At 35.6% G+C, this 13357-nt stretch overlaps 3 protein-coding genes across 3 annotated transcripts; all 3 read left to right on the top strand.

Annotated features, from left to right (window-relative positions):
• The first annotated feature begins 385 nt into the window (after positions 1 to 385).
• Positions 386 to 2792, top strand: LOC18048824 (RNA-binding protein 24-B). The gene is made up of 6 exons (XM_006444672.2): positions 386 to 650; positions 746 to 878; positions 1250 to 1370; positions 1489 to 1525; positions 1628 to 1874; positions 1974 to 2792. The coding sequence occupies exons 1-6, from the start codon at positions 444 to 446 to the stop codon at positions 2063 to 2065; spliced, it is 837 nt and encodes a 278-aa protein (XP_006444735.1). The 5' UTR covers positions 386 to 443; the 3' UTR covers positions 2066 to 2792.
• A 2519-nt stretch (positions 2793 to 5311) lies between these two features.
• Positions 5312 to 7895, top strand: LOC18048823 (pentatricopeptide repeat-containing protein At1g05600). Its single transcript, XM_006444671.2, has one exon. It carries the CDS (start codon positions 5949 to 5951, stop codon positions 7461 to 7463), a length of 1515 nt encoding a protein of 504 aa, XP_006444734.1. The 5' UTR covers positions 5312 to 5948; the 3' UTR covers positions 7464 to 7895.
• Positions 7896 to 8379: 484 nt separating this feature from the next.
• LOC112100162 (60S acidic ribosomal protein P1-like) lies at positions 8380 to 9715 on the top strand. The gene is made up of 4 exons (XM_024188650.1): positions 8380 to 8489; positions 8727 to 8803; positions 9123 to 9332; positions 9441 to 9715. Exons 2-4 carry the CDS (start codon positions 8735 to 8737, stop codon positions 9492 to 9494), a joined length of 333 nt encoding a protein of 110 aa, XP_024044418.1. The 5' UTR covers positions 8380 to 8489; positions 8727 to 8734; the 3' UTR covers positions 9495 to 9715.
• Positions 9716 to 13357: the final 3642 nt, after the last annotated feature.

The following is a 13357-nucleotide window of genomic DNA, read 5'->3' as shown; positions in this document are numbered from 1 at the left end:
TTTTTCTTTTTCTTTCCCACCACCCTCAACAGTAATGATTTTCTCGTTACGGGTATCGTTGTTGTGGAATCTGAGGAGTTTTGGCTGTGAAAAAGTGACAGTTATCCCATTACAAAAACAAGATCACCAAAAAAACAAACACAAGTGCACGGGCGTTGCGTTTAGAAACCAAAAAAAAAAAAAAAGGTTCTTTTTGATTGATTGATTGATGTGATCATCAAACAAACAAAACAAAACGGTTCTTTTAGCCAATTTTCCTGTCCTATATTTTTATCTCTATATTTAGGCTTCTGTCTTCTGGGGAGCTATTGTTTTTGTTCTGGTTATTTTTCCCTTTCTTTTGTCATTCTTAGTTTTTTCTTGTTTCTTTTTTTCTCTTCTTGGGGTTGTTTTTTTTTTTTTTGGTTATTTGTTTGTATATTAATAATTATTAACTGAAAACCATGTCTCAACAAAGGCCATTACAGATGGTGGGTGGTAACCATCCTGGAGATTACAATGACACAACTTTCACAAAAATTTTTGTCGGAGGGTTGGCTTGGGAGACTCAGAGAGATACCATGAGACGTTATTTTGAGCAATTTGGTGAGATCCTTGAGGCTGTTGTTATCACGGACAAGAACACAGGGAGATCCAAGGGTTATGGCTTTGTAAGGTCCCTTTACTTTGGCAACAAATTTTTTGTTTCTTTCATTTTTTTTTTAAGTTAAGTTAATGCCGGTCTGTTTTGGTTTCTAATAACTAGGTCACGTTCAAGGATCCTGAAGCAGCCATGCGAGCATGTCAAAACCCATCTCCGGTGATTGATGGAAGAAGAGCTAACTGCAATCTTGCATCTCTTGGTGCACACAAGACTCGTCCGCCAACTCCTCAACATGGTTCTTAATTATCTCTCTTCGCATTTCTATTTCCATTTCTGCTTCTTAATGGCACTTGCTTATGAAATATACATCCAACAATATCCAGCCTTTCTATGCAAAAGCTAACAATCCCTCGACCATTCACCAAAAGTCCAAAATCATGCGCGCATTGTCAAATATTTGATTTTTACGCCTCTAAAATAAGTTTTTCTCTTCTTTTCCTACATTATTCATGAGTTGGTCTATAATCAATGTTTCAAGCGATTAAAAGCTCATTTTAGTTTATTTTTATATTTATGTATATGCTAATTAAAAATGCAATGTGGATCTCAAACTAGTGATTATGGGGTAAAACATAATTTATTAATGGACGAAAGATTAATTTTCAGGTGGAGGACGGTTTAGACCAGCACCAGGATTGGTGGCTCCGCCTGCTTATCATGGTGGCTTCTCATCATCTTATGTCCATCAACCCACCGGCCAATACACATTTCCTTATTCAGCTTATGGGTAAGCATAAACATCATATGAAAAAATAATAATAATATTAAATGCTCCCTCATTATTTTTGTTATTTTCCCTCTGTTCCTCTTTTCGCCCTTGTAAGTTTCAGGATTTTATCTTATAGGTACACTGGATATTCCCAAGACACAATGTATGCTTTGGTTAGTATATCTCCAACCTCCCTGAGCAATTAGGCTACTAGTGAATGTTCAGGTTTCATTCATTTGCTTGAGCTAATTAAGTTTATTTGCATTGTACTGCAGAACTATTACAATATTTATGGAGGTCAACAATTCTCACCTTACTATGGAACTGGGTCATCAGGGTCACCTGGAATGTTTCACAATTTCTATCCATTTTATGCTCAATATGCACAGAGCAGTCAAGCTCAAGGGTTTGGGGTTCATTATCCCCAAATGCTACAATATGGCCCTTTCTTGCCTCACCATTATGGCACTGCCGGAATCTTGTCACTTCCAACTTCTATGCCCGCCACAACTTCTTCAACAGGTCATACTTCAATAATTTCTACACATTTATAAAATTAGAAAATTCGTATATGTGTTATGTATCTCCAAATCCAATTTATTTATTTATTTATTAAAGCAGGTGTAACGACGACAACAATAGGGGTGACTGGAACGGGAACTAGTGCTCTGCAAGCCTCGGCAACGGCTTCCGAACAAAATTCATCAACATAGTTGACTTCAAGAAGTATAACGTCTTCCTTACAACATTAACAAGATCCAGAAAATGGCGAAAAGGGTCGAGCAAAAGGGACAAAAAAACGAATAAGAAGAATCATTTTACAGTCATCAATGATTCAGGGAAAAAAAAAGATTCCTCATTAGATAGCATAACAAGAGAAGGAATCCAAGAATTCAGCATCAAAATTATCATTTCAAGGAACGAGCAGCATTTGAGAGATAAAGCTCGGTCTACTAACTTTCTTCAATTCATTCATGCTCAAAATTATTTTTCTTTATCAACATCGTTGTCATACTCATCATACATGCTTGCTTTAATTAAGGACATAAGGGAGTCTTAAGTAGTTGTTAGAATTAGAGAACCGTGGGGAAAAAATCAAATTCATTTGTGTATTTGTGTTATAAGATAGAAGCTAAATATTGGCTTTGGATTCTACCTAGGATCCTAATTGACAGTCGATTATGCCTCGAATTCATACAGCATCCGAAGACATAACTCTTTGTCTATATTTGGAAGTAAATTGGTTCAAAAGATTGATTTTGTATCTTTGAACCAAGACTGATTGGTCAGGAAAAGGCGAGCCTGGATGGCTTGACCCATTAACTTGTAATCTCTTTCTTCATTTTTCATGATTGATACTTTTTTAAGATAGGATTAGTTGGAAAAACGGAAGATGTATGGATGTCTTTTTTCGCGGATAATCATCTCCTTTACCTTTCATCTTTCGCTTTCAGTCGGCATTTCTTTTATTTTTACAAATCTTTCTTTGTGCATGAGTGCGTGTGTATGGAATCCAAGGGGATCTCAGAAATGAGGTCAACGCTATGCTGTTATCTTTTCCTGCGTCAAAGTTTAGCATGCCGGAGGCATCATGCACTTCAAAATTAATTATCGGAAAATTCCGGCCATCTCAAGTTGTGAAAATTTAATTTCTTCTGGAGTTGGATTATTAGCACTCCGCCCCTCTTTTGAAAAAGAAAAAAAAAAAAGTTCCTGTTTAACTGTCCTGAAGAATTCATTATTTATAAGGACACTTACATTCTTTCAAAAGTACCCCTTCAATCACCAGCCAAAGAAGGGCATGCTAACTGAAACCTCAACGATGGCTCCAATCCCAGTACCGTGTGAATGTAGAGTTCCTTTACTTTTACACCGATATATTTCTCAACTTTTCATTTTAAATTAGCTTCACTGTCCATTTTCTTCCTCATACTCATATGGCCATTGGGGTTAAAATCCTCTTTTGATCTGAGTTTTTTTTTTTTTATAAATTTTGTGCTATTTATATTTTAATTTTAGTGTATGATTAAGATTTAATTATTTTTTTTAATTTATTAATTATCAATCACATTAATAAAATTTATTATTAATGAAAATATCAAATCAAGAGAAGATGCTGATCTACGGCAATGACCGCCTTGCACGGGTTTAGAAATTCTTCTTGAAAGTGACGGCCTATTTGATTTAATCAGTGCTGCCAAGATGACACTCTGTCAATCGGGTATTTGGCTGGAGGTTGCGCTTCCATTAAATTGCAATATTTTTCAGAAAGGAAAAAAAAAAAAAAAAAGAGAGAAAGAAAAATGTGAAGCTATTTTTTGACCGGAAAGAGATTGAATTAGGAGTAATTTTGAAAGAATACAAGTGCCCTTATAAAAAAAAAGAACTTTGACATTTTCTTGAATAAGAGTTCACTGAAATTTTGAAAAAAATATCATGATACGGGATCAACGTCAATGATGTATGATTACGGTTCGTTCACATATGTTTCAATTAAAAATCAACCACAATTTCAATATTACCATATCCAAGACGATCAAATCTGTACAAGAACACAACGCGTTCACAAGTAGCTTCAAATTTCATCTATCAACTAACATGTCAGTACGGTTAAATTACTAATATCTGAAGCTAGAATCGAAATTAACATATTCACTTCAAAGCAAAATTTAGCCACAGAAAATGAGTAATCCTTTTTTACCTCAATAAAATTGTTTCAAATAATGTGCCGGGGGTAGGGATGGCAAAAGTCCGGGTCGGGTCCGGGTTTGGGGGTGCCCGGGACCGACCCGGATTTCACACATAACTGCCCGGACCCGGACCGTACCCGGATTTTTTTTATGCGGGCCGGGTATATGCCCGGCACCATCCGGGCACGGGTTTTTTCTGGGTTTTCTCTACCCGCATTTTCAAAACTGGCTAAAAAAAATTGATAAAAAATGCTAAACAAGTAAACAAGGCAGTGGAAATTCCCAAGGTTGAAAGCTTGCGCAATTGGGCCTGGAAATTCATAACTTATCCCCAAATTAGCACTTTAGCAGAAACTCCCTTTCAAACTGTAAAGAGATTTGATGCCCAGGAATCGATTTGATGAAAGAAGAAAAATGCCTTGGTCTTTTTGTTCTCTCTTCTTTTTCCACAGTGAAGAGAAAAGAAAAATGCCCAGGATTATCTTGTGGACAGCAAAGTTGATTTCATGTGCTTTGTTGTCTGCGTATTTTCAAATCCCTTGGAAACAAAGTCAGAACCTGAAATCACTATCCTTAAACTTGCAATTCCCTATGTTGCAAGTCATTTTCAGCTTCATAGTTTTCGGTATCAACCTCCCTTTCCCCTTCTCCGTCATCATGGACGCTTCCATTTTCTTCTTTCTCATCTTCATCTACTTCTACTTCATCTTCCTCGTACTCCCCTTCTTCTAGTTCCTGGATGTCATCCAAGAAAATAATTAAGCATGCTGCATATATATATATAACACCTAACAACAATAATGCCAATTACTTAATTTCTTCAATTTTTTTTTTGAAAAAACAGCCAAAAAAATTAATAATACCTTGTGGTTGTGGGTCGTGGCTGTGTTGGTGAAGTTGCAGGTGAACAAGAATAGCTGATGCCGTCGCGTGGTGGCTGCCACTGAGAAGATGACCAAACGGTGAAGAGCTCTGTAACGGGACGGCTGTGCTTTGCGAGGAGAAATAGAGTTGACTGAGGAAGGTAAGAGTTTCGGGGAGGGAGAGGTGCAGTCAACACTGCATCGGTGCCGGTGGGTGGTGGAGAGATGGAGAGAGGTGCCACCGATTTGGAGATTTCAGGGTGGGTGCTGACTGCTGCAGTGCTGTGTTGTTCACTTGCAAAGTTGCAATCGCGTTTTAGGGTTCAATTTTGGGGGCAATTGGGCAAAGCAAATTTTACTTTTGGTTTTATATTTTCTTTTTTTTTTTTTACTTAATAAAAAACCGGGCACGGGTCCGGGTTCCGGGTTCTTGGTGCTGTGACCGGACCCGTGCCCGGAATCATCCGGGCATTGAAAATCAATGCCCGGATCCGCTTTTTTCATTCATGCGGTCCGGATTTTACCCGGACCGCACACGCCGGGTCCGGGCCGGATCCGGTCCGGGCGGGTTTTTCTGCCATCTCTAGCCGGGGGCAGCCAAGACCAAGTTGTACCTCATGTGCGGGTCGGGTGGATCAAATAGTTGACGTGAGACCTGAAAAGCCCACGTGTTGAAATTTGTAAATGCCTGGTAGCCCGTGGCCCAAAGCCCAAGCCCTTATTGTTCGCGGTGAAGAGTTGACGAAGGCAATATTAGCCGTTCGTTCAAATTTCCACAAGCACCTGGACTACGACGAGTACGATGCTGTCTGACAATTTGTGGCGAATAACGCATTCAGCTACTTCAACAAGCTTATACTGCTCAGAATCTAAGAAAATATGACATCTGAGTCTGTTTGGTTGCTGCCTATGACGTAGTTTGTTGAATGAATATGGGAGGCACCATATGTTCGATGGAATTTCTCAGTGGGACATGGAAATGCAAATGGAATTGAGAGCATCAGCTTGTACAGCGTAAGATATTTAACTTGCAATTATGCAACATGAGTGTAAGATGGCCAAGGCTTCTAACACCTACTTACCTCTCTCAAATCATAAAGAAGCAGAAAAGCCCATTAACAGCTCTTAAGATTTTCAAGGAAGCCAAGGAGAAATATCCTAATTATCGACATAATGGTCCGGTGTATGCCTCCATGATTGGCATTCTTTCAGAATCAAATCGAATTACTGAAATGAAAGAGGTTATTGATCAGATGAAAGGTGATTCATGTGAGTGTAAAGATTCAGTTTTTGCCACTGCAATCAGGACTTATGCTAGAGCAGGACAGTTAAACGAGGCCGTTTCTCTGTTTAAAAACCTTTCGCAATTCAATTGTGTGAATTGGACTCAATCTTTTAATACCCTTTTGAAGGAAATGGTGAAAGAGTCTAAGCTTGAAGCTGCTCATATTCTTTTCTTGAGAAGTTGTTATGGATGGGAAGTGAAGTCACGGATTCAGTCATTGAATTTGCTGATGGATGTCTTGTGTCAACGTAGACGTTCTGATCTTGCATTGCATGTTTTCCAAGAGATGGATTTTCAAGGTTGTTATCCGGATAGGGAAAGTTATCATATCTTAATGAAGGGTTTATGTAATGATAGGAGACTAAATGAGGCCACTCACTTGTTATATTCTATGTTTTGGAGGATCTCTCAAAAGGGTAGTGGTGAAGATATTGTGATTTATAGGACTCTGTTATTTGCATTATGTGATCAAGGGAAGATTCAAGATGCAATGCAGATTCTTGAAAAGATTTTAAGGAAGGGACTTAAGGCTCCTAAAAGTCGTCGTCACCGCATTGATCTTTGTCCATGCAATGATGGCGAAGATATAGAAGGTGCTAAGAGTTTGATTAATGAAGCCCTCATCAGAGGCGGGATTCCCAGTTTGGCTAGTTATAGTGCAATGGCTATTGATTTGTATAATGAAGGTAGAATTGTTGAGGGTGATAAAGTGCTTGATGAAATGCGGACAAAGGGCTTTTGGCCATCACTTGTAATGTATGAGGCAAAGTTAGCAGCTTTGTTTAAGGATGGTATGGTTGATGAAGCACTCGAAGTGATTGAAGAGGAGATGGTGAAAGGAACTTTTGTGCCAACAGTTAGGGTGTATAATATATTGTTGAAAGGCCTATGCGATGCAGGGAATTCAGCAGTTGCTGTTATGTATTTGAAGAAGATGTCTAAGCAGGTTGGATGTGTTGCTAATGGGGAAACTTATGGCATTTTAGTGGATGGGCTGTGTAGAGATGGTAGATTTCTTGAAGCAAGTAGGGTTTTGGAGGAGATGTTGATCAGATCATATTGGCCTTGTGTTGAAACTTACAATGTTCTCATAAGGGGTCTTTGCTCAATAGGCAAGCAGTATGAAGCTGTGATGTGGTTGGAGGAGATGATCAGCCAGGCTAAGCTGCCAGATATTTCTGTGTGGAGTTCTTTGGTGGCATCTGTATGTTGTAACACGGCTGACTTGAATGTTTGCCGTAAGACTTTGGAGCAGCTAAGCAGCTGTTCATAGCTCATACTGGGGCAATTGTTATTATTGTAGACAAAATTCTTCTAACTTGTACTGATGGTGAGACAATCAGTTGCTCTTCCAAGGTTAGCAAGACTTGAGGCTTTTCTCCGGCAAACTTAGAAGCAGCAAATTTGAGCCATCAGCAAACCGAGTGATGTTTCTGTTGACCAAATGTTGATCTCTTGATGGAGAACGCCAGTTATTGGGAGGGCTATATCATATTATCGGGAATCTTGTTGTAGCTCTGGAGGTTAATCCTCGGTCTGTTTGGTGACTTTTATAGAAATAAGGTAGTAACTTTATGCTGATTAACAACATTTGGATTTTAGAGCAACATGTCATTTGTGGCATAATACAGTACTTCTGTTATGCTGTGAGCATAGCGATTATAGTGCCTTTCCTGTCTGTGCAATGAACCATGCTATTGTAGATGTCGGGAAACGGTGTGCTCTAGATTTGCTGTGAATTTTCATCTACCAAATATCTAATTTCCTCGTGGATATGGAAGTGGACTGGTGCAATGGGTTAGTAATTGGCATTGACATTAACAGTCATGACCACAACAGAAAATAACTAGATACTTACATAATAAAAAGAAAATACAAATTTTTTATTTTTAAAAAGATAAGGAGATGGAAAAAATCTAAATTCATTTTTGAATTACTAGCCTTCACTCAGAATAGGAACTCCCAAATAAAATTACTTGAAAAACAGTTTCTTTTGGATGCGGACAATATTTGATACCGCAAGACTCCGAAAATTATTGAAAATACGTCAATTATAATCTACGAAAGAATAAAAAGATTGCCCACATGAAGAGAAAATTACAGGTGTGAGAGTAAAAAGTAAAAACGACCGTAAACAGGTCCTAATTGGGAAATGGGCCTGCAACTCTAAGCCCAACACTTGTCCAATTTCACACGCCCTTTAAAACCCCTAACTGGCCGCAATCGAAAACCCTAGCGATACTTTGCAGCGGCGCAGCAGAGGGCACGGCGCAATCCGCAGTAGGTCTGATCTCTTGAGGTATCAAGCTCTTCCTGCCTTTGCTTTGTCTCCCGTTTTATTTCAGCGTTTTCATTTCTATGCGAAAGAAAATTTATCGTACTTTTAGAGTTAGTTTCATTTTGAAAAGAAAATATTTTGCAATTTTTTTCTTTTTTATTTCTTCATCGGTCTCATTAAGTTGTCTGTAGTTGTATATGTTGATTGCTAGTAAGTATTTTCATTTGAATTGATGCTTCTTATTGTGTTGTATTGTAGTCAAAGCAATGTCGGCTTCGGAGCTTGCTTGTACTTATGCCTGTTTGATCCTCCACGATGACGGCATCGCCATTACTGTATCCTTGTCATGAAATTAATATGCTTAATTGTATTTTTTTTTTAATTTGTCAACTTCAGGTTATGTACATGTCAAGGCGCATGTATTTTTTAAGTTTATTTGGGTTTATTTGCTCATTTAGTTTGGTAGTCTTCTACACTCAAACTGGAGAAATAGTGAAGAAGGATGAAAGCTTAGAAATTATTGGAGCAAAACCAAAAGCAGTCTGGCCAATTTCATTGCTATGATATTTTTATATCTTCTGTTAAAAGTTTAAAATAGCACACCTGCTTCTGGAAAATGGGTCTCTGGGTGTTTCCTTTGACTGTTGTTAATAGACGGATAAGATTGCACAACTGGTGAAGGCTGCCAACGTGTCTATTGAATCTTACTGGCCCAGTTTGTTTGCTAAGCTCTTAGAGAAGCGGAACTTAGATGATCTTATAATGAATGTGGGGTCTGGTGGTGGCGGTGGTGCAGTTGCTGTTGCAGCTCCTGCTGGAGGTGCTGGGGCTGATGCTGCTGCTCCCCCACCGGAGGAGAAGAAGGTAATTGAAAGGCCTTAGAAATTATTAGTTAAAAGAAATCATTAGCCTTTTTGAATTTTATGGTTTTTATCTGATACTTCTGTGCTTTTTGGGGTAATTTTTTTGCAGGAAGAACCCAAGGAAGAAAGTGACGAAGATATGGGCTTCAGCTTGTTTGATTAGGAGCTCCTTTCAGAATGATTTGGTCTGGTGCTGGTTTACAACTCTTAAGATTAATTGTCTTTTTGACCTATTAGTAGTATCTATCTTTGTTTGTTAAGATTTGAAGTATAGGTAACCTTGAGTGAACAGAAAGTGTTAAGTAGTTGCTTTGGTTCTGCATTGTGTGTTCGAGATTCTGGATGTATACAAGTATTGTGGATCAATTTTTATTTTCTTTGTCATTGATTGCCAATTTAATTAGTTTTTATGCACAGGATTGATTGATTGTTTGTCCTGGTTAGAATGCCAGGATATCGATGTGCTTACTATTACTCTTAGATGGGACATTCTTTTTAGTGTATGCTCGTGTTCATACAACCTCACCATACTGGTATTAACTGTTTGGGCCATTGTCATGGGGAAAACAGGTTTATTATTGGTATTTTTTAAGTTGAAGTTATTGGCTTTCAAACGTTCGACATATTACCATGCGGGTTTTTTTTTTCTTCTGGGTGAAGTCTCAGCAGAAAGCCAGAAAGTGTTTTTTTTCTTCTGGGTGAAATCTCAGCAGAAAGCCAGAAAGTGTTTTTAGCGTCATGCTTCCTGATGAATTAGAGTCTCTGGATGAAATAAGGCTCTATTTTTGGTATTTGCATTTTAATTTGAGGCATACCGTCAAAGTAGTTGTATGTTGTAAGTTCAGAGGTAATTTCGGATTTATGACAATTTTTTAAATATTCTTTAATAATAAAGATTGTTCAAATTATGGTAAGTCTCAATTTTACCGTTCAGGAAATAAAAAATTTTAAGGGTAAATTGAGGTTTAAAATAACTTAAGAGGCTATTTTGAAAATTATGATTATCATTTTATGAGAGATAAGCTAAAATTGGGTGAATTTATTTGAATTCATTAAACTACTCAACACATCATATTTTTTATTACACCTATCATTGAATTTTAATTTTGCAAAATCAAGATTTTACTTTATACACTTTTGAAAATTTTGACATAACTTCTATTTTCTCCTTTTTCTTTCCCACGCTCAGAATTATAATGATTGATGGCAAATTGTCACTAAGAAACCACTTCCCTCAAATTAAAGTTTAAAGAATAAGCCCATAAACATTTCTTATTTCATTCAAAATTTGATTTGCTTCGGCATGTGAAAATGAATTCTTCCCAGTAATCTATGGCTCAAAAAAACCAGTCCACAGACAAAAGATATTTCTTCTTCATCTGTAGATTCAATATCCAAAACGTAAAAAGTGATGAAATATAGACAAAAAGGCGAATTAATCATGGATTGAATTTGCAAATTAATAGAGTACGAATTGAATATGATAATTAAGTTTCTCATTGAGTGAGTGTATAGAGCAATGTTATTTTTTAATTTTTTTGTCCTCTTAATTAGTGTTATTTAAGGATATTTAAATAATAAAAAATTAAATTAAAACATGGGTTTAGAGAGTATTTTGGTGGGTTGGAATTTTTATGAGAGGTAATAGGAAATTAAACTCTAAAGTCAAAATGTAAATTTACCCGATAAAATTTTAAATTTTTATTACTTTTGTTAAAATTTTAAGGGTGGTGATATTTTCATTTATAATTATAGTAAGTTTACGTTATTTTTAAAAACTATATAAATAAAGGAGAAGTTTGGAAATTTAATCAAGTAAAATTAAGTGCCTCAGGTATAAGAGCTCATATTTTTTGGGCTAATTTAGTTATCGGAGGCTGTGGCATTGGCGGTGGCGGTACTGTTGTTGTCGGAATCAATGTGCGGGGAGCTATGCTCCATAGCAATTAGATTTGGATCGGACTGTGTGGAATTGGCTTTTGATTTTGATTCATTCGTGATTGTATTCTTGAGAAAGTGATGGAAATTATTATTATTATTATTTAAATTTGCTTTTTTATTATTGAGATTTGAGAAGGGCTCGGGTTTGGGAGCTGATTGAAGTCCCAAATTGGACAAAATAATTACCTATCAATTCCAAGTATTAATTGCAAAAATACGAAATTGTAGGCTTCTTTGTACTGAATTATATGCCGCCCAGGACATAATGGTAATTGTGCATTAAATATATTTTTTTTACTTAAACAAATGGAATATGTTATATTTCTTTTTACAAATTCTTGTCTCTTTTTCTAAATAGTGGGGGGTCTAACAATTTCTTTTCCTTACAAAAATAAGGGGATGAAAATATCCCCACCTAATTTATAATTAAAAATCAATGTCTTTCAATTTTTTATTTATAGAACACCAAGGAATAGTTAGGAGCTGTTTGGTGGCATTTAAAAATTCATGGGATTAGCACTGTTTTGTCAAAGTAATTCTAATCCCCTGTTTAGTGCTAAAGGTAAATTTGGAATAAATTATAACGGGTCTACCATTAGGAGAACCTTTCGGATTGCATTTCTAAGGCTAAAAAAGTTATCCTAAGTATTCATAGGATAGTGAATAATTTATTTTTTAATCAATAAATTATTTTATTTAACAAATATTAAAAATATTGTAACGCATATTCAGATTAAACTATAATAATATTTCTCATAATTTTTTTATAATATTACTTTAAACTTATATAAACATTAAATAACAATATAATTGTAAATTTGCATATATAAATTTATTATTAAGTTAATATTTGAAATACTTTGTCAATTTATCAATTAATTTAATACAAAATATGGTGGGATGACAGACGTGCCAATGTACTCTTGACTGTTGATGATGTGAAATAGTTTTATAGATATAGACGGATGACATTATTGTATAATATATTTTTGTATTTATGGACTAATTTTTTATTATATTTGTTGATGATATTATTGCGTAAACTCTCATTTAAAACTATGAACAAGGAAAAAAAATCAAGGGAAGGTTTTGTCATTTTTTTTTCAATGCTTATATTTACTGATAAATGGAATTAATTTAGATTATATTTTATATTATTTTTATAATTTTTTTATTTTTTAGCCATGTTCAACATCTTATGCAAAATCTTAATGCTTCAACTGCCTGTGCTTACCGTCCAAAACAAGCCGTATGAAGTATAGCCAAGTGGTAAGGCATCAGTTTTCAGTGCCAGCATGCAAAGGTTCTAAAATATAAATTTATGGGGAGCAAACTTATTTTTTAGACTGTGGTGTAACAATTAATTTAAGATAATTTTGCTCAAATTAATATATAGAATATATTAGTAACATAATTCTGATTAAATTAATATATAGATAATTTTGATTAAGTTAATATGTAAAATATATCAGATACTATCCAATCCGATAATATACTAAATATAATGTATGATTATTTATAGTCCAAAATCTTAAATTTCACCAAACACAATATAATATTATATCTAACCTTATTTGACCGCATCTTATCTCATTTTATCTCATTTTATCTCACTCTATCTTATTTTATTTTACGTGTCAAACATGCCTAAATAGAGATGGCATAAATACCCGCCCAGTCCAGACCCGAATAGTATCCGGGCGTTGTGGGCCGGGTATGAAGTCGGACCGGTATTGGGCATCACTTGAAAAACTCAGAGCCCGGCCCGGAACCTAGATTTTATTAAAACAATATTATAAAATATATATTATTTTAAATATTTACATTTATTTGACTCATTTATTGTACATATATAAAATTTTAAACACTTAAAATTTATATTTTTATGTCAAATTTTATTGAAATAAATTTAAAATTTATAAAATTACTAACAAATAAAAAATATATACACATATAATATTTAAAAAAATATAAAACCTAACCCGAACATCTAAAAATTACATCTGGACCGGGTCCAAATATCACAATGCCCGGACCTAGCCCGGGGTTTTGCCAACCCTATGCCTAAATGTATATCTTTAGAGA

The sequence above is a fragment of the Citrus clementina genome, unplaced genomic scaffold, assembly GCF_000493195.1.
Source record: "Citrus clementina cultivar Clemenules unplaced genomic scaffold, Citrus_clementina_v1.0 scaffold_3, whole genome shotgun sequence".
Classification (NCBI taxonomy): Eukaryota; Viridiplantae; Streptophyta; class Magnoliopsida; order Sapindales; family Rutaceae; genus Citrus; species Citrus x clementina.
Note: the sequence above shows the minus strand (reverse complement) of the source record. Positions and strands in the feature narration are given on the sequence as shown.

Excerpts from the sequence above, each read along its gene's own strand:
- LOC112100162 (XM_024188650.1), top strand. The coding sequence starts at position 8,735 with ATGTCGGCTTCGGAGCTTGCTTGTACTTATGCCTGTTTGATCCTCCAC. Across the intron at positions 8,804-9,122 it reads ATGACGGCATCGCCATTACT|ACGGATAAGATTGCACAACT; the intron begins GTATCCTTGTCA and ends TGTTGTTAATAG. Across the intron at positions 9,333-9,440 it reads CCCCACCGGAGGAGAAGAAG|GAAGAACCCAAGGAAGAAAG; the intron begins GTAATTGAAAGG and ends ATTTTTTTGCAG.
- LOC18048824 (XM_006444672.2), top strand. The coding sequence starts at position 444 with ATGTCTCAACAAAGGCCATTACAGATGGTGGGTGGTAACCATCCTGGA. Across the intron at positions 879-1,249 it reads TCCGCCAACTCCTCAACATG|GTGGAGGACGGTTTAGACCA; the intron begins GTTCTTAATTAT and ends ATTAATTTTCAG. Across the intron at positions 1,875-1,973 it reads CGCCACAACTTCTTCAACAG|GTGTAACGACGACAACAATA; the intron begins GTCATACTTCAA and ends TTATTAAAGCAG.
- LOC18048823 (XM_006444671.2), top strand. The coding sequence starts at position 5,949 with ATGAGTGTAAGATGGCCAAGGCTTCTAACACCTACTTACCTCTCTCAA.